The sequence below is a fragment of the Drosophila melanogaster genome, chromosome X (assembly GCF_000001215.4).
Source record: "Drosophila melanogaster chromosome X".
NCBI classification, from domain to species: domain Eukaryota; kingdom Metazoa; phylum Arthropoda; class Insecta; order Diptera; family Drosophilidae; genus Drosophila; species Drosophila melanogaster.
In genome coordinates, this window is record NC_004354.4 from 23,101,557 (window position 1) to 23,119,948 (window position 18,392).

The following is an 18,392-nucleotide window of genomic DNA, read 5'->3' on the forward strand; positions in this document are numbered from 1 at the left end:
GAATGTAGACCTAGGAAGCACTCCTCCATTACCTCAGCTGGTAAGCATCGTCTACGGTGCTTATAAAGTCCAGCATATTGGGCGAAACTTTTTCCGCAGGGCCAGCATGAGTCGCGCTTCTCGGAGCGATGGAGGGTCAGATGGGCGTGGGCAGTGCCTAGCCCACCACAAACTCCCGGGAACGGACACAGCTTGTCCCGAATATTAAGATGGGCACGCAAGGAACGGTCCCTTGCGTGGGCCGTATAAAACTCCTAGTCGCACCTATTGCTGGTTTCTGTGTCGCTTAACATGCTGATTTAACTCGGGAGCAATGCTCGCACACGTAGGGCAGTTCCTTGGTGTGACTTCTTTCATAGACCCGCAAAGCCGTCGTGCTAAAAAACTTCTTAGGGCAGTTGTTACAAACGTGTATATGTAAATGTAATGTAAATGTAAAGATGTAAAAACTTCAGTCTACAAATATGGCATATAGGGGCCAGGTTTGGATTCTGCCGCAGGCCATCCTCATCGTTTAGTTTTGTACTTTATGCCTCCGGATCCAACCATCTGTCACGCTGAAGCTTCGGCCTCAATAAGTATTCTAGGCATTCGTTATCCGACGCCAGGAGTCGCGGCACAGCTCCATGTTGAGCAATTGTTCATGCGACTGTTTTTAGAGACGAGGCTCCGAGCGCTAGTGTACATGGTGGGTCGCAAGACGTTGAATTGCGATAAGAATAAGTTTAATCTTCATTTTATAACTGTGGTATTCAATGCAGTGACGAAGGCGACTACTTTATGCACAGTGAGAAATATTCAAAAGTGAGGAAACCAATAGTCATATACCAAAGGTATCAAAAACTAAAACGATTGCATGCCAAGACGCTGAAGAATATGAACTAATATAAGATGCGCTCTATTATAGTTTTCTTAGTACTGTATCCGTTTTTGGCTCTCAAAACCATACTTAACTCATACCGACCGGCCTATCCCACTAAACGCATTCTTATCAAAAATTCAGGATACAATTATAGCTTGGAGACTGTTTGTATTTGTATTAAACGATAAAATCGATGGTCTTTTTTTTTTTGCAAAATCAACACAGCCTTCAGGATCTAGACCAAATATAGAAAAATGCAAAGCCCATTAACTACCATTTAAACAACAAACGAGAGAGAATGCTATAGTCGGGTTCCCCGACTATCAGATACCCGTGTAAGGGCGCTGTCACCTCGAAAACTTTAAAAGCTTTGAAGTTAAGATAATGTATGCATTTCTTTCCTTTTTTCTGATTTTCGAAACGTAACGTTTTAAACGTTTTAATCATTCGTTAATCAAACAGCAATTCATATAACAGAACGTTATATGAATTTTTGTTAAGTGTTCTAAATATTTTGGTAACACAGACAGGACGAAATGAATTTTCTATCTATTAAATAAATTGATATTTAAAGAAAGCAAATTAATTTAGAAATATATTGACAATTTCCAACTAATTTATCTCTGTTATGGAAAATTAGTTTAGGAAAAAAGTTAAAATAACAAAAGGAACCGCTATAGATTTTCTCCACTAGCGCCACTCAACTAAGGGGAGAACGAGGGAGAAACTTTGAAACTTGATTGTCATATCCATAAAATTGTTTAGAATAACAAGAGAGAATGCTATAGTCGAGTTGCCTGAATATCAGATACCCGTTAACCCAGATATTTTTCTGCGATACCAAAAGATGTTGGGGAATAAAATGAGAAAAAATTTCAACAATTTTCAAAAGTGGGGCGTGACCGGTTTGTCGGCTTAAGGGCGTCACAGTGGGTGTGGCAAACAGTTTTTTTTTTGCACATCGATCGGAATTTACAAGACTAATAAAGATGTGAAAAAATATCAATATATTTTTCAAAAGAGTGATCGTGGCATTTTTTCGTGGGCTTGTGGGCGTTGCAACATGGATCAACAAACTTGCGCTGCGTCTTTGTCTCTAGAATCTGCATGCTAAATCTCCGCCTTCCAGCTTTTATAGTTCCTGAGATCTCGACGTTCATACGGACAGACGGACATGGCTATATCGACTCGGCTATTGATCCGTTATACAGTCGGAAACGCTTCCTTCTGCGTGTTACATTCCTTTAAACGAATCTACGTTACTCTACGAGTAACGGGTATAATAACCAAATAAAAAAGTCTAAACATATTTAAAAAATTTGGTTGGCGTTCGAATGAGATGGTGGAGGTATTTTGGCAAAGCGATACAAAGTAGCAAAAAATCAAAAAATGCAATGAAAAATAATTATAACATTTCACAAAAGTGTGGGTGTGAACCTTTTGGGCGGTTTGCCGTCGTTAGGGTGTGCGAATATTTCAAAACTTGCCCACGTACCACTATGTGAAATTTTACCACTTTTTCTGCCCAAAATGAATAACTCCAGGACGTTGAAAGATATTCAGATTGGGTTACAATATATCCGTTCTGAAACCGCCCCTTATATTTGTTGTAGTTTGTAACTCTAGAACGGATAAAGATATTTAAATTTTTTTGCCATTATCTTTTATGATACCAAAAATTGTGGCCGTGGCACCGCCTCTTATATTTAATTAACTAATTTTGTATAGGTATTTCTCTAATTTCGTATGCTTTTTCTAGTCCAAGCAAAAGAATGGTAGCTGTTAAGATGATTTTGGCTTGATGTTTGATGCCAATTTGATGTCCTCGAGATGTTGGTTATATACATTTATTTATATATTTAAGTATGTCCTGTGTGTTAAAGTTTTCAATAGTTGTAAGTGGATGGCTTGTTGCGGTTCTTGCTTGGCTGTCAGCGAGTTCATTTCCTGGTGTTCTTAATAATGCAGAATTTTGCTCTTTTATTTTTATGAGTTCTTAGGGCCTCAATAATGGCTAGTATGATGTGCCGTTTGATAAGTTAAATTTCGTAGTTAATAGCGAAGCTGGTAATTTTGTTTGTTTGAGATCCATCTGTGTAAATGTAGGTCTAGGAAAGATCGTTAGTTTGCTTATTATTTAATATTTTCCTTATCAATTTTGGGGTCGTGTTGTTTTTGTTGAACTTATTGTGTGTTGTGTCGATTTTAGAAAGATTGGTGTTTCAGGGAGGTGAGGTTTGGGGGCATATATTACCCGTTACTCGCAGAGTAAAAGGGTATACTAGATTCGTTGAGAAGTATGAACCGGCGGAAGGAAGCGTTTTCGACCATATAATATATATATATTCTTGATCAGGATCAATAGCCGAGTCGATCTATCCATGCCAGTCTATCGGTCTGTACGTAGGGAAATGCAAAGACAAAACAAAATGTGAAAATATATCGCACATACCTAAGTATGTAGTTATGTAAATACACATACATATATACATATATTTCACATTTTACATAGCCACATATGAATATACATATGTGTTTTCGGGTAGGGTATCATTTTAAAAGTGTCTGTCTTGCGTTACTTACATTTTTTCAATAACAAGTACTCAATACTTTTGCTTTTGGATTGTATTTTCTCCACTGTACATTTGTATAACAAAATCCATAATATTATCTTTTAAGCTACGCATTAAGGTAATTTCAGAAGGAAATGAACGATTCCTAGTGACTTCAATATTATTGAATAATAATTGATTTTTCCAAAAAAAAGATTGTATTCAAATATATTTCGGTATTGTTATATATTCATACATAAATTCATTTATACACATAACGGAAAATTAAAAAACATCGATTAGTTCGTAATCAAAGCACATTAAATCAATGCTTAACAATAATCAGGACACACTATGTAGTACGTTATTTAAAAAATTATTAACATAATGCTTGTGTTCTAACTAAATAACCGACTGACCCTTTCAGGAGTAAGGGAGAACTCTTCATTCTGATAATGAAAATGCGAGAAAGATGGAGCTATTCAAACAGCAAAACATTGATACGGACAAGTCCAGTTCGACTCTACTAGTTTTCCTGATCAAGAATATATGTATATACATTAAAGGGTCGGTAACGCTTCCTTTTACCTGTTAAATACTTTTCAAGGAATTTAATATACGCCTCCACCATACGAGGGCATGAAAATCATTTTTGGTACTTCACAACATTTTTAAAATTGTAAAAGGCTTAAAGATTCCATACAACAGTTATTTAATATCGATAGAAAATTCGCGATTCTGGACTTTTATTTAGAAGTTTTTACCTTATCGATATATCGATAGAAGATATTTAAAATGCTATAAAAGTATTTTGGTTCTTCCAATGTCTAACGCTTTTTTTGAGTGTCCTGTTGAGGAAACCAATGTTTTTTAAGATTTTTTCCCAAAGCTTCACATGCGTTTTATCGTTTGTAAATATAATTCCTAATTAAAGTTTTTTTTATGGACCACTGATATGTAGTTCTTTACCATCAATGCGATAGCTGCGTTCAAGTTCGACACTAAATAAGGCCGATGATTAATCGATACTATCGACAGTGCCCATTCGGCCGATAGCTAAACAAAAACAAAAAAAAAATAAACATAAACAAACAACAGCACAAGGACCGGACCTAGTCAAACAAAACAACGCCATGGGTTTTCCGCGCATCCTCAGCAAGAACAACAAGATCTACACCAAGCTGGGCGAGTTCTGTTTGTCGGGGGATAGCTTCTGGATTGTTTGTCACACGTGCCAAGAGGAGTTGCAGACACAGGATCAGTTCTGGAAGCACATACAGGATGAGCATAATTTCATGCACGGGGTGGCAAAGGTATGCTTTATGTGGTTTTTTTTTGGCGGAGGGTTTATAACCCTTGGTCTCTTTACACAGGAACACAGTCGTACATCCAGCTACTGCCTAACGGATGTGGAGGCTGCGGCGGCAGCAGCAACGCCAGGAAGCAGCTCCCAGCAAGGCGCCACAGCGATCAGTGTGCCTCTGGCACTTTACACCTGCTCAACCAAGTATTCTGAGGAGGAGCAGCGGGAGGTGGAAATGCACGAACAGCAGGTGCAACACCAAGTGCAACAGCAGCAAGCGCAGCAGCAGCAAGCGCAGCAGCAACAACACCAACAGTCTCAGCAGCAAGGGCACCAGCAACACCAGGTTCAACAACAGCAGACCCACCAGCAGCTCCAACAGCAGCGGGATGTTGCCAAGGAGCTGGCTGAACTCCATGCCAATGCGGTAGCTGCCGCTGCAGCCTCCGCAGCTGTGGTATCCACAGGCGAAGGAACTACCCAAAGTAACAGCGCCATCGACATTAAAATAGAGCCCAGCAGTCTGACACTTACACCCGAAATGCAGGCTGCTGCAGCAGCTGGGGGGACCATTTACCATCTGCCACAGCTAGTTCCACCACCTGTACCGCCTCCACCGCCAGGGTCCGGATTTGTAAGCGTCAGCGCCAGTACCAGCACCTCCAATACGGTCAGCACCACGCCACCCAATGTTCTACAGCAGCAACAGCAACTAAACATGTCTGTCGTTCCTTCGACGGCTATGGCCGCCGCTATGCTAGCCGCCAGTCAGGAACAGCTGCCCAAGGACTCTAACAGCACGACGGCCAGCGCCGGGAGTGCTGTCTCTTCAGATGACGGAGAACGCTGGTACGTCTGCGATTACGAGACTTGTGGTTTGAAGTTTAAGTATAAGTCGAGAATGGAGCTACATCGGGTAGTTCACAGCAAGGAGCGGCGGTTCAATTGCGAACTGTGCAGTGCCTCCTTCAAGCAGTCGTGCAACCTATCAACACACCGGAAGAAAAAGCACGCACTGAGAGGCATCAAAAGCGAGATATTGCCGCAGCGCTTTTAGGCTATACATTAAACAGAGACAGCTCAAAGATTCCCCAATTAACCACATTGCATCTCGAAAAACCCTGTTTGAAAATGTTGACTTAAGTTCAAGGAAATCGCTTGTTTGCCACAAAAAATGTTCATTGTGCTAGGAGCCACAGAAATCTGTTGAATTAGCAAGGTGTGTACAAAAGAGTTCTACATTTTGTCTCTTCCATGATTTCTCTGCCTTTTCTAAGACTCAATAAAGTTATAGACTTTATATTTATATTTATAAATTAAATAATTCTGGATAATTCCGACTGTAAATTAAAATTTAGCACTGCGTCAACATTGTGGCAGGCAAGTGACATATATATGTATATCACATATGTGTATATATATATGCTCTACAAATGAATATATATTGTATATAAATAAATATATAATATAAATATATATAACATGTATGCATATTTAGTATATAAAAATATACAAATATAAACTAATATCTAATGTAGGCTTAGGTTGTCATGTAAATGTAATGTAAATGTTTAGGCAGAGGTATGAAAACCCCCGTTATCTTTTACGCTCTAAGTGTACATGCAATGATGTGTGTAAAGGAGACCAAAATTTAGAAGACGGAATTAAGCCCAACCAAAAAATATGTTGGTGTCTAGACCGTTGTGAGTTTTGTTTTAGAGTAAATTGGTTCACAATGTGTTAAAACCGATTAGTCTCCTTTGAGTAAGTCTTTTACTTTAAGTTGAAATGGATTCTGAGGACAGCGAGATTTCTGGGACATATCTAGTGGTTGCTGAAATAGTGTCAGTTACAGTTTACAAGGTTAGAACAGTTATTTACCTAGATACACAATATTTATGTATATATGGCCATATATACAGCTGCGAAAAATTTAATATTACCACTTGCCCAATCAAGGTTTGAATAAGTCCCAATTTTAGGATTTAAAAAGAGCAAAAATACCTTTTTAGAAAAGTTAAATCATGCACTTATTAGAAAATAAAAAATAATTACATTGTTCTATGAGTTCTTAACTTAATTAGCCACGTCATGAAAAATGCTTAAATATTCAATTTTAAACAGCTGTTCAACGTGTTGGCATGGATTGATTCAGGTCCTGGCACTGTTTAAGGGATATTTAGGTCCAGGACTTCTTAATTACAGCCCAAAGTTTTCCATTGTTAGTTGCTCGAGAAGCTACAACTGCCTTTTTATTATCGTTGAAAGTATGTAACAGGCAGAAAGGAATCCGACCATATAAAGTATATAACTGCTACGCCCACATTTTTGAAAAATTGTTTGATATTTTTTCATAATTTTATTAGTTGTGTAAATTTCTATCGATTTGCCAAAAAACAGTTTTGAACAATTCTTAAATTTTTTCTCATTTTATTCCCCAATATCTATCGATATCATAATAAAATGATAAAATTTCGTGTTCGCATTCACACTAGCTGAGCAACGGGTATCTCTCTTGTTTTTCTTGTATTTTATCCATTGCCCACAAAGTTAACAACCTTGCTCACATCTGACCATAAAATGTTAATGCGCTTGGCTATGTGTCTCCCATTAAAAGGAGGGACTTTCCTTGGACTTCAGTATTTTAAACCATGTTCCCTGAGACATGTTCGAACTGTTTCTGCTATTGCGAATATGCCGAGCATCTGTTTCAGTTCGATAGCAGCTTTAAATGGGTCCTTCCTGCTCTCGCGCACTAGCCTTTTGAGTTTTTTAATTTTTCGCACTATGGGAAATTTGAACACCTTTTTTGTCCAAAATTAATAGCTCGAGAACGATATTAAGATATTTTTTTTGCATTGGGTTACACTAGCACATAACTAATTTTGTATAGGGCTAGGCGATTTCTGTGGCGCTCTAGCCTGTCGTGGTACCCGCTGGAGTGCATGTTTATTGCCTCGAAGACAGTGGCTAGCTTGAGGTCTTTGTGCAGGGTTGCGTTCCTTACGAACCATTCGTATCCCGTTATCATCCTGGCGATTTTGTTTTGGGCAGCCTGAATGCGACGAATTTGACTGTCGCACGCCAAGCCCCAAATTTGGCAACCATTCCGACATATTGGCGCTAAAATTTGCTTGTAAATTGTCACCTTGTTGGAGAGTGACAATTTACTTCGCAAATTAATTAACCAGAAGTGCTTTGACGCTGCTGCACGTATACGCACTCTCATCGCACTTGCTTCGGAAAGTTGAGTCTCCGATCCAAGATTACACCAAGATATTTGGATGAATTGGACTGGGGGACAGGGGTACCATCGATGAGCACAGCCGGTGGTGTTCCCCTTTTCAGTGTGTAGCACACATTCGCTGATTTGTCACCATTGATGCCAATGTTCCAACGTCTTGCATATTGCGCAAATGTTGATGTGAATTCCTGGATGCCTTGATATTAAGGGTGAGAGTGTCAACAGCTTCTTCTAGGTCTCTCCATCTTGGTATAAACTGTAGCTGTTGCATCTAGTGTATAATAAGCGGTAGGGGGTCGGAGCTGAACTCAGCAACAGAACGTTCAATATATCAGCATGCATATCCAGTATGCCCCTGCTGACAGCAAAATCTATATATTCTGGGGAGCCTCTACTGCCGTACGGGAATCTTGTAGGACCTCCGGTTGCTAGGGAGCTCATATCTGAGCTTAGGACCAGATTCGCTAGCTCACGCCCTCTTCGATTGCACCTACCCGCTCCCCATAGCCAGTGGGATGCATAATGCATTTAAATTCGTCCGTATTCCATATGAACCTCGGGGGCAGTATATCGCGCAAAAATTGACAGGGCCATGGCCCGTCTCGATGGCTGCAGACGCGAGTTGCACCTTGTCAGTGGCTATCGGTGTAAGAGGGAAGTGGACTAGGCTGGAATTGACCAGGATCGCTGCACCACCTTTGGCGTTACCGTCGCTCGGGTCGTTGGCAGTGTAGGACTGAAATCCAAATATTTTGGGTATATGCGTCTCCTTGTAGTGAGTCTCGCTGAGCAGCAGGACGTTGTGCGCCGCACAAAGCATTCCACTTCTGACAGCTTCGTGGACACGCCATCGGCGTTCGACACTAAGATGCGCAGTGGCATCATTATGGCGCTTGACGCGCTTGGAGAGCAGTGAGCAGATTGATGATCTGCCCCTGCTGCTGTGACTGTTGTTGCTGTTGTGTCATCATCATCATCATTAACTCCATCTGCTTCTCTTGAATCGAGCGCAAAGAATTAATACTTTCATTTAGCGTCTGCAGGATGGCTTCAATGCTGCTGCTAGCATCCATCGAGCGCTGAAGTGTGTCCCCAGACGACCTTAGCCGGCTGCGGTTTTTTTGACGTCTGAAGCTTCTATTATTGGGCTGTTGCTGTTGCTTCTGTTGTTGGTGCGTCAAGCTCAGTGGTTGCTTATGGTGAACGAACCCTGTAACCACATCTGCATACGATATACCTCCTCTAGAAGAGGGGATCTCCCTACCTCCAGATAAGCCCTGTGTAGTTGGTCGCTCCTTTACCTCGGTTCTTCCGGCCACTCCACTTCTGGGTCTGGATCGCTGCATGAACGCTTGTAGTTTGCTGCAACCTTAATAATTTGCAGGATGCTGTCCACCACAGTTGTAGCAAGTGCACAGCTCGATGCGAGGCCTAGTACAGTCCTTGGCTGGGTGTTCGCCGGCACGTTTCACACAAATGTGGGCCTTACGGCAGTATTTGGCTGTGTGGCCAAACTGCTGACAACGATGGCATTGAACAATATCGTTACGCTTGCGGAGAGGCTCAATAAGTACTCTCATATGGCATAGTTACTGTCAGGATCTCCTTATTGTTTGTCGCAGCAGCTTTTGAGGTACCTGGTTCGTTTCGCCTTAGCGGTGTATGTATGTCGAGCACCTTGTGCCCGATATTTTCCAGCTCTTCCTTGATCTGGTAATGTAGCGTACAGTGGTGCAGGCCTTTTCACGCATACCCTGTAAGGAATGTCTTCTTTTAGCTGGTAACAGTGGAACTCATATTCTTCGTTCTCGACTTCACTATGATGCGAAATGTGTCAGGACACCGCCCATTGACGCCCTAGCCTCAACCTCAAACTTTTCTATGTCCACTATATTTTCGATGCTCTGCATCATCGTCGTCTACTCCCTCCATTACTATAGGAGGTGGTTTGGACTGCGCCTTGTTGAGTGAGCTAGTGGTACCAGCGGAGGCTGCATCCCGCTTAGCGGCAGCAATAGCAGGTTGGTGACTGGTACTGGGCTGGTCATACAGATCGCCGATATCATTGCCTACTTGTTTGTCGACTGAGAGATGCGCAAGTAAACCAAAAAGGTTAGAGTTGCCGCCATATCTAGGTTCTGTAGACGATGGGTTTTCCCCTTGTTTGCCGATATTTGATTTAGATTTTTCCTGTCAGTCTCCGAAAAAGCACGAGACTTTCGCTTTATTTGAAAGCGCTGCGGGGCAGAACATTGGGGGCTCGAGAAAACCGCAGTAGCCAATGAGTCACCAGATTTCTAGCCAAGACTTGAACCCTAGGATAGAAAAGCTTTGAGCTCACAAATAGCTGTTTGTGCGATCGCGCGGCTGCTGGGCAGCGGAGCCCCACTTCAACTAAATTAAATGTGTCTTTTTTCCCTATTATTTCACTGGTAGTGACTTGGGGGTCACTATTTACGATATGTGCCAGTATTCTGGACTTGTCCATAAGTTTTTACCGCGAAAACTTATTTTACTTATTCCACTTTTCAGTTGCGTATTGTTAGACACGAACCTTTTTCTAGCCCGTTTTTCTATATATATAATCTTAATCGACCGACTTTCATAAAATGGGTTTTGGCCAAAAAAGGTGGTAAATTTCCCATAGTGCGTTGTATCTCCAATGTATAAATAAAACAGCCCATTTTCAAATAGTAAAATTTTTGTTCTGCTGGTTTTGTTTTTATATTTTATTTATTTATTTATTTAAAGCTAACTTAAAGTATTAAACTATAAGGTAACTCTGGATCAAAATATAGCAGATACGGGTCATACCAGGGGTGGAACCTTTAATTTGAGGGCGGTTCTAAAGGTTCTCAGCTTTGTAGGTCTCAAAAATTGATCAGACTTCACTAATGACTAATTTGCTCGTGTCGTCACTCTACTGCCAGATCAGAGCTTTATTTCACATTTCCTGTCTTAATTCTTTGGCTAGCTTAAGCTTATACATGTACAATAGGTTGCAATTAAGGGTATACGAGATATTTGTATATATGACAAAATGTAGGTTGTATTATATAAGAAATGTATGTTAAAAAATATCTTCATATTTATAATTTTTTTTAAAATTAAAATATAACTCTAAAAGATGCTATTAATTGTGCAGAGACTGTGTGTAGTCAAGAAAGGCTTTGGCTTGTACCCAAATGTTCACGATTGTAAAAAAATTAGCAATCGTCGAACTTCCGGTTTTTATTTTCCTTAACATATTCAAATGAGTACACCTAAATGCATTTATATTGCAGCACTCAAGGTAGCCTTCATTGCAATGCATTGAATGCTTTTACCAAGCATTTCATTTTGGAACAAATAAATTTTTCGTTCTGTGGGAAAAGAAGCACTGTGTAATACTTATTTTTCTCGACGAGTTCGAATAGGTCGACTTGGTGAGACAGAATAGAACCAAGTGTAATTCCACAAAGAAAATTTTAATTTTTCGTCGAAGTCAAAATTACATTTAATCTCTGTGCTTGCAGACTTTGAAGAAAAAAGAACATTTGAAGAAGAAAAATAATGAAAAATTGTTTTAATGTGTGGCCGTGACCGAAAGGAGGGGGGTGGCCACAGTGTTTGCAGTATACCGATAAAAATTGGCAAGACAAACAACAAAACGAAGAAAACCTAAACAAAATAAACCAAAAAGTTGTTGGCAAATCGATAGAAATATACAAGACTCATAAAAGCACAAATATCAAAACATTTTTCAAAAGTGTGGCCCTGGCAGTTTTGGGCGGTTTTAGGGCGTTAGAGTGGATAAAAAAACTTGCACTGGGTCTAAATCGTCTAGCTTTAATAGTTCCTGAGATCGATCGTTGTAGTGCTCTTGATGAAAACTCTTTTTATTCTTTCATTAAACGAAATTATTTAATTGACTAGCGTACTATTACCCTTCTTTTACAACTTAATCTAATCGGTATAAATTTAGGCGATTTATTATTTATAATAATAATAATAATAATCATAATAATAATAATAATAATAATAATAATAATAATAATAATAATAATTATAATAATAATAATAATAATAATAATAATAATAATAATAATAATAATAATAATAATAATTATAACAATATAACATTTAATATTATATTAATAAATAAAATAAAAATAATATAAAATATAAAATAAAATAATAAAAAAATATTTAGAAGATCATAATAAAGTAGGATTTATGTCAAGTTCCGGTCAGGCAGGTCTTGAGGGTGGTGGCGTTTCAGTGTTCTCGTTCTCGTCCTTTGGCTTTGGGCTGCGATACTTAGTCGTCTAGCTAGACTATTAGGATGAGATTCTAGGCTGTCAATTTAGGCGATTTATTATTTATAATAATAATAATAATAATAATAATAATAATAATAATAATAATAATAATAATAATAATCATAATAATAATAATAATAATAATAATAATAATAATAATCATAATAATAATAATAATAATAATAATAATAATAATAATAATAATAATAATAATTATAATAAGAATAATAATAATAATAATAATAATAATAATAATAATAATAATAATAATAATAATAATGTTGAAAATATGTATGTAATATGTATGTATATATAATAATATGTAATAAAGTCAATGCACTGTGTCTCCCTCTTTTGGTCGCGGTAACCAAAAGCTTTTTTCTCTTTTTGTGTTATCCTCTTTAGCGTGTAATTTGGCTGCCTGCGTGCAGTAACATTGTACTCTAGATCAGTCACAATAAATACTTGAAACGAATAGGTTATGGGCCCAGCCCACGCGGACATAAAAGTGAATAGTTCTAAACGAATTTGAATATTCGGCATCTTTAAATATTGTGATTCAGGGATTTAATACGAAAAACTTATCGAAGTGAAAATGAGTTCATCAATAAACCAAATAGAAAAACTTGATGATGAAAACTACAGTGCGTGGGCTGTACAAATGAAGAGTGTCTTAATTCATGCGGAATTATGGGGGGTGGTTTGTGGACGTGTGGTTAAAAACGAAAGTGATAGTGCTGAGCTAAAGGCTTTGTTCGACGCGAAGGACGAAAAAGCATTAGAAAGTATAATGCTATGCATTAAGACATCCCAAATTAACCATATAAAAAACTGTGAGACTGCTGTAGAGGCATGGCAAAGACTTAGTGAAATCCACACTCCCTCAGGACCGGCACGACGTATATGTTTGCTTAAGCAGTTGTTGCACATGAGAATGTCTGAAACAGAAGTTGTTTCGAGTCATGTGAACAATTTTTGTGCGGTTGTTGAAAAACTAAAAGAAATTCAATTGGTGATCCAAGAAGAAGTCCTGAGTATTCTCCTGTTGTCCAGTTTGCCGGAATCGTTTGAAAGTTTCGTAGTTGCAATAGAAACGCGCGATGAGTTGCCCACATTGAAAATGTTAAAAATAAAATTACAAGAGGAAGGGCAAAGGCGTATGGCAAATGAAGAACATTCTGCAAAAAGCGAACAAAGTGCATTTGGAATTCGGTCTGCGAAACAAAAAGCGAAAAGTGACATTCAGAAGAGTGTGCAAGTAAATAATCAGCAACTGATTAACGGGAAAAGAACAGTTAATTGTTGGAACTGTGGTCGCAGCGGCCACAAAGCTGTAAACTGTAGGCAAAGGAAAGGAGAACATAGAGAGAGCGAAAACTTAAATACCGAGAAATCATTCTCTGTGCTCTGCTCAACTGTACAGCTTGGCGAATTGCCAAAAAATATGTGGTGCCTTGATTCAGGAGCAACGGCTCATTTGTGCGGTGAGAGATCGATGTTTAAAAGCTTCAGAGAGCATAAAGAGCGCATTCTTTTGGCTGGCAATAAGTATATTATAGCTGACGGTCGTGGTACAGTGAAAATAGCCTGGCGCAACTCATCATTTGAATTGATCGACGTACTCTTTGTAAAGAATTTACAATGCAACTTTATGTCGGTGTCGAAGGCAATTGAAAACGGATTTCGTGTGTCGTTCGAAAACAGGCGCGGAATTTTTTTTTTGATGCCAATGTTCCAACGTCTTGCATATTGCGCAAATGTTGATGTGAATTCCTGGATGCCTTGATATTAAGGGTGAGAGTGTCAACAGCTTCTTCTAGGTCTCTCCATCTTGGGATAAACTGTAGCTGTTGCATCTAGTGTATAATAAGCGGTAGGGGGTCGGAGCTGAACTCAGCAACGGAACGTTCAATATATCAGCATGCATATCCAGTATGCCCCTGCTGACAGCAAAATCTATATATTCTGGGGAGCCTCTACTGCCGTACGGGAATCTTGTAGGACCTCCGGTTGCTAGGGAGCTCATATCTGAGCTTAGGACCAGATTCGCTAGCTCACGCCCTCTTCGATTGCACCTACCCGCTCCCCATAGCCAGTGGGATGCATAATGCATTTAAATTCGTCCGTATTCCATATGAACCTCGGGGGCAGTATATCGCGCAAAAATTGACAGGGCCATGGCCCGTCTCGATGGCTGCAGACGCGAGTTGCACCTTGTCAGTGGCTATCGGTGTAAGAGGGAAGTGGACTAGGCTGGAATTGACCAGGATCGCTGCACCACCTTTGGCGTTACCGTCGCTCGGGTCGTTGGCAGTGTAGGACTGAAATCCAAATATTTTGGGTATATGCGTCTCCTTGTAGTGAGTCTCGCTGAGCAGCAGGACGTTGTGCGCCGCACAAAGCATTCCACTTCTGACAGCTTCGTGGACACGCCATCGGCGTTCGACACTAAGATGCGCAGTGGCATCATTATGGCGCTTGACGCGCTTGGAGAGCAGTGAGCAGATTGATGATCTGCCCCTGCTGCTGTGACTGTTGTTGCTGTTGTGTCATCATCATCATCATTAACTCCATCTGCTTCTCTTGAATCGAGCGCAAAGAATTAATACTTTCATTTAGCGTCTGCAGGATGGCTTCAATGCTGCTGCTAGCATCCATCGAGCGCTGAAGTGTGTCCCCAGACGACCTTAGCCGGCTGCGGTTTTTTTGACGTCTGAAGCTTCTATTATTGGGCTGTTGCTGTTGCTTCTGTTGTTGGTGCGTCAAGCTCAGTGGTTGCTTATGGTGAACGAACCCTGTAACCACATCTGCATACGATATACCTCCTCTAGAAGAGGGGATCTCCCTACCTCCAGATAAGCCCTGTGTAGTTGGTCGCTCCTTTACCTCGGTTCTTCCGGCCACTCCACTTCTGGGTCTGGATCGCTGCATGAACGCTTGTAGTTTGCTGCAACCTTAATAATTTGCAGGATGCTGTCCACCACAGTTGTAGCAAGTGCACAGCTCGATGCGAGGCCTAGTACAGTCCTTGGCTGGGTGTTCGCCGGCACGTTTCACACAAATGTGGGCCTTACGGCAGTATTTGGCTGTGTGGCCAAACTGCTGACAACGATGGCATTGAACAATATCGTTACGCTTGCGGAGAGGCTCAATAAGTACTCTCATATGGCATAGTTACTGTCAGGATCTCCTTATTGTTTGTCGCAGCAGCTTTTGAGGTACCTGGTTCGTTTCGCCTTAGCGGTGTATGTATGTCGAGCACCTTGTGCCCGATATTTTCCAGCTCTTCCTTGATCTGGTAATGTAGCGTACAGTGGTGCAGGCCTTTCACGCATACCCTGTAAGGAATGTCTTCTTTTAGCTGGTAACAGTGGAACTCATATTCTTCGTTCTCGACTTCACTATGATGCGAAATGTGTCAGGACACCGCCCATTGACGCCCTAGCCTCAACCTCAAACTTTTCTATGTCCACTATATTTTCGATGCTCTGCATCATCGTCGTCTACTCCCTCCATTACTATAGGAGGTGGTTTGGACTGCGCCTTGTTGAGTGAGCTAGTGGTACCAGCGGAGGCTGCATCCCGCTTAGCGGCAGCAATAGCAGGTTGGTGACTGGTACTGGGCTGGTCATACAGATCGCCGATATCATTGCCTACTTGTTTGTCGACTGAGAGATGCGCAAGTAAACCAAAAAGGTTAGAGTTGCCGCCATATCTAGGTTCTGTAGACGATGGGTTTTCCCCTTGTTTGCCGATATTTGATTTAGATTTTTCCTGTCAGTCTCCGAAAAAGCACGAGACTTTCGCTTTATTTGAAAGCGCTGCGGGGCAGAACATTGGGGGCTCGAGAAAACCGCAGTAGCCAATGAGTCACCAGATTTCTAGCCAAGACTTGAACCCTAGGATAGAAAAGCTTTGAGCTCACAAATAGCTGTTTGTGCGATCGCGCGGCTGCTGGGCAGCGGAGCCCCACTTCAACTAAATTAAATGTGTCTTTTTTCCCTATTATTTCACTGGTAGTGACTTGGGGGTCACTATTTACGATATGTGCCAGTATTCTGGACTTGTCCATAAGTTTTTACCGCGAAAACTTATTTTACTTATTCCACTTTTCAGTTGCGTATTGTTAGACACGAACCTTTTTCTAGCCCGTTTTTCTATATATATAATCTTAATCGACCGACTTTCATAAAATGGGTTTTGGCCAAAAAAGGTGGTAAATTTCCCATAGTGCGTTGTATCTCCAATGTATAAATAAAACAGCCCATTTTCAAATAGTAAAATTTTTGTTCTGCTGGTTTTGTTTTTATATTTTATTTATTGATTTATTTAAAGCTAACTTAAAGTATTAAACTATAAGGTAACTCTGGATCAAAATATAGCAGATACGGGTCATACCAGGGGTGGAACCTTTAATTTGAGGGCGGTTCTAAAGGTTCTCAGCTTTGTAGGTCTCAAAAATTGATCAGACTTCACTAATGACTAATTTGCTCGTGTCGTCACTCTACTGCCAGATCAGAGCTTTATTTCACATTTCCTGTCTTAATTCTTTGGCTAGCTTAAGCTTATACATGTACAATAGGTTGCAATTAAGGGTATACGAGATATTTGTATATATGACAAAATGTAGGTTGTATTATATAAGAAATGTATGTTAAAAAATATCTTCATATTTATAATTTTTTTTAAAATTAAAATATAACTCTAAAAGATGCTATTAATTGTGCAGAGACTGTGTGTAGTCAAGAAAGGCTTTGGCTTGTACCCAAATGTTCACGATTGTAAAAAAATTAGCAATCGTCGAACTTCCGGTTTTTATTTTCCTTAACATATTCAAATGAGTACACCTAAATGCATTTATATTGCAGCACTCAAGGTAGCCTTCATTGCAATGCATTGAATGCTTTTACCAAGCATTTCATTTTGGAACAAATAAATTTTTCGTTCTGTGGGAAAAGAAGCACTGTGTAATACTTATTTTTCTCGACGAGTTCGAATAGGTCGACTTGGTGAGACAGAATAGAACCAAGTGTAATTCCACAAAGAAAATTTTAATTTTTCGTCGAAGTCAAAATTACATTTAATCTCTGTGCTTGCAGACTTTGAAGAAAAAAGAACATTTGAAAAAGAAAAATAATGAAAAATTGTTTTAATGTGTGGCCGTGACCGAAAGGAGGGGGGTGGCCACAGTGTTTGCAGTATACCGATAAAAATTGGCAAGACAAACAACAAAACGAAGAAAACCTAAACAAAATAAACCAAAAAGTTGTTGGCAAATCGATAGAAATATACAAGACTCATAAAAGCACAAATATCAAAACATTTTTCAAAAGTGTGGCCCTGGCAGTTTTGGGCGGTTTTAGGGCGTTAGAGTGGATAAAAAAACTTGCACTGGGTCTAAATCGTCTAGCTTTAATAGTTCCTGAGATCGATCGTTGTAGTGCTCTTGATGAAAACTCTTTTTATTCTTTCATTAAACGAAATTATTTAATTGACTAGCGTACTATTACCCTTCTTTTACAACTTAATCTAATCGGTATAAATTTAGGCGATTTATTATTTATAATAATAATAATAATAATCATAATAATAATAATAATAATAATAATAATAATAATAATAATAATTATAATAATAATAATAATAATAATAATAATAATAATAATAATAATAATAATAATAATAATAATAATAATTATAACAATATAACATTTAATATTATATTAATAAATAAAATAAAAATAATATAAAATATAAAATAAAATAATAAAAAAATATTTAGAAGATCATAATAAAGTAGGATTTATGTCAAGTTCCGGTCAGGCAGGTCTTGAGGGTGGTGGCGTTTCAGTGTTCTCGTTCTCGTCCTTTGGCTTTGGGCTGCGATACTTAGTCGTCTAGCTAGACTATTAGGATGAGATTCTAGGCTGTCAATTTAGGCGATTTATTATTTATAATAATAATAATAATAATAATAATAATAATAATAATAATAATAATAATAATAATAATCATAATAATAATAATAATAATAATAATAATAATAATAATAATAATAATAATAATAATAATAATAATAATAATAATAATAATAATAATAATAATTATAATAAGAATAATAATAATAATA

General features: G+C 38.9%; 1 protein-coding gene and 1 pseudogene across 1 annotated transcript; one reads left to right on the top strand and one right to left on the bottom strand.

Annotated features, from left to right (window-relative positions):
• Positions 1 to 19: 19 nt before the first annotated feature.
• Positions 20 to 706, bottom strand: CR46425 (annotated as a pseudogene).
• Positions 707 to 4,446: 3,740 nt separating this feature from the next.
• On the top strand, positions 4,447 to 6,775 carry ATbp ((A+T)-stretch binding protein). The gene is made up of 2 exons (NM_001111011.3): positions 4,447 to 4,727; positions 4,788 to 6,775. Exons 1-2 carry the CDS (start codon positions 4,548 to 4,550, stop codon positions 5,772 to 5,774), a joined length of 1,167 nt encoding a protein of 388 aa, NP_001104481.2. The 5' UTR covers positions 4,447 to 4,547; the 3' UTR covers positions 5,775 to 6,775.
• The last annotated feature ends 11,617 nt before the right edge of the window (positions 6,776 to 18,392 follow it).

Excerpts from the sequence above, each read along its gene's own strand:
- ATbp (NM_001111011.3), top strand. The coding sequence starts at position 4,548 with ATGGGTTTTCCGCGCATCCTCAGCAAGAACAACAAGATCTACACCAAG. Across the intron at positions 4,728-4,787 it reads TCATGCACGGGGTGGCAAAG|GAACACAGTCGTACATCCAG; the intron begins GTATGCTTTATG and ends CTCTTTACACAG.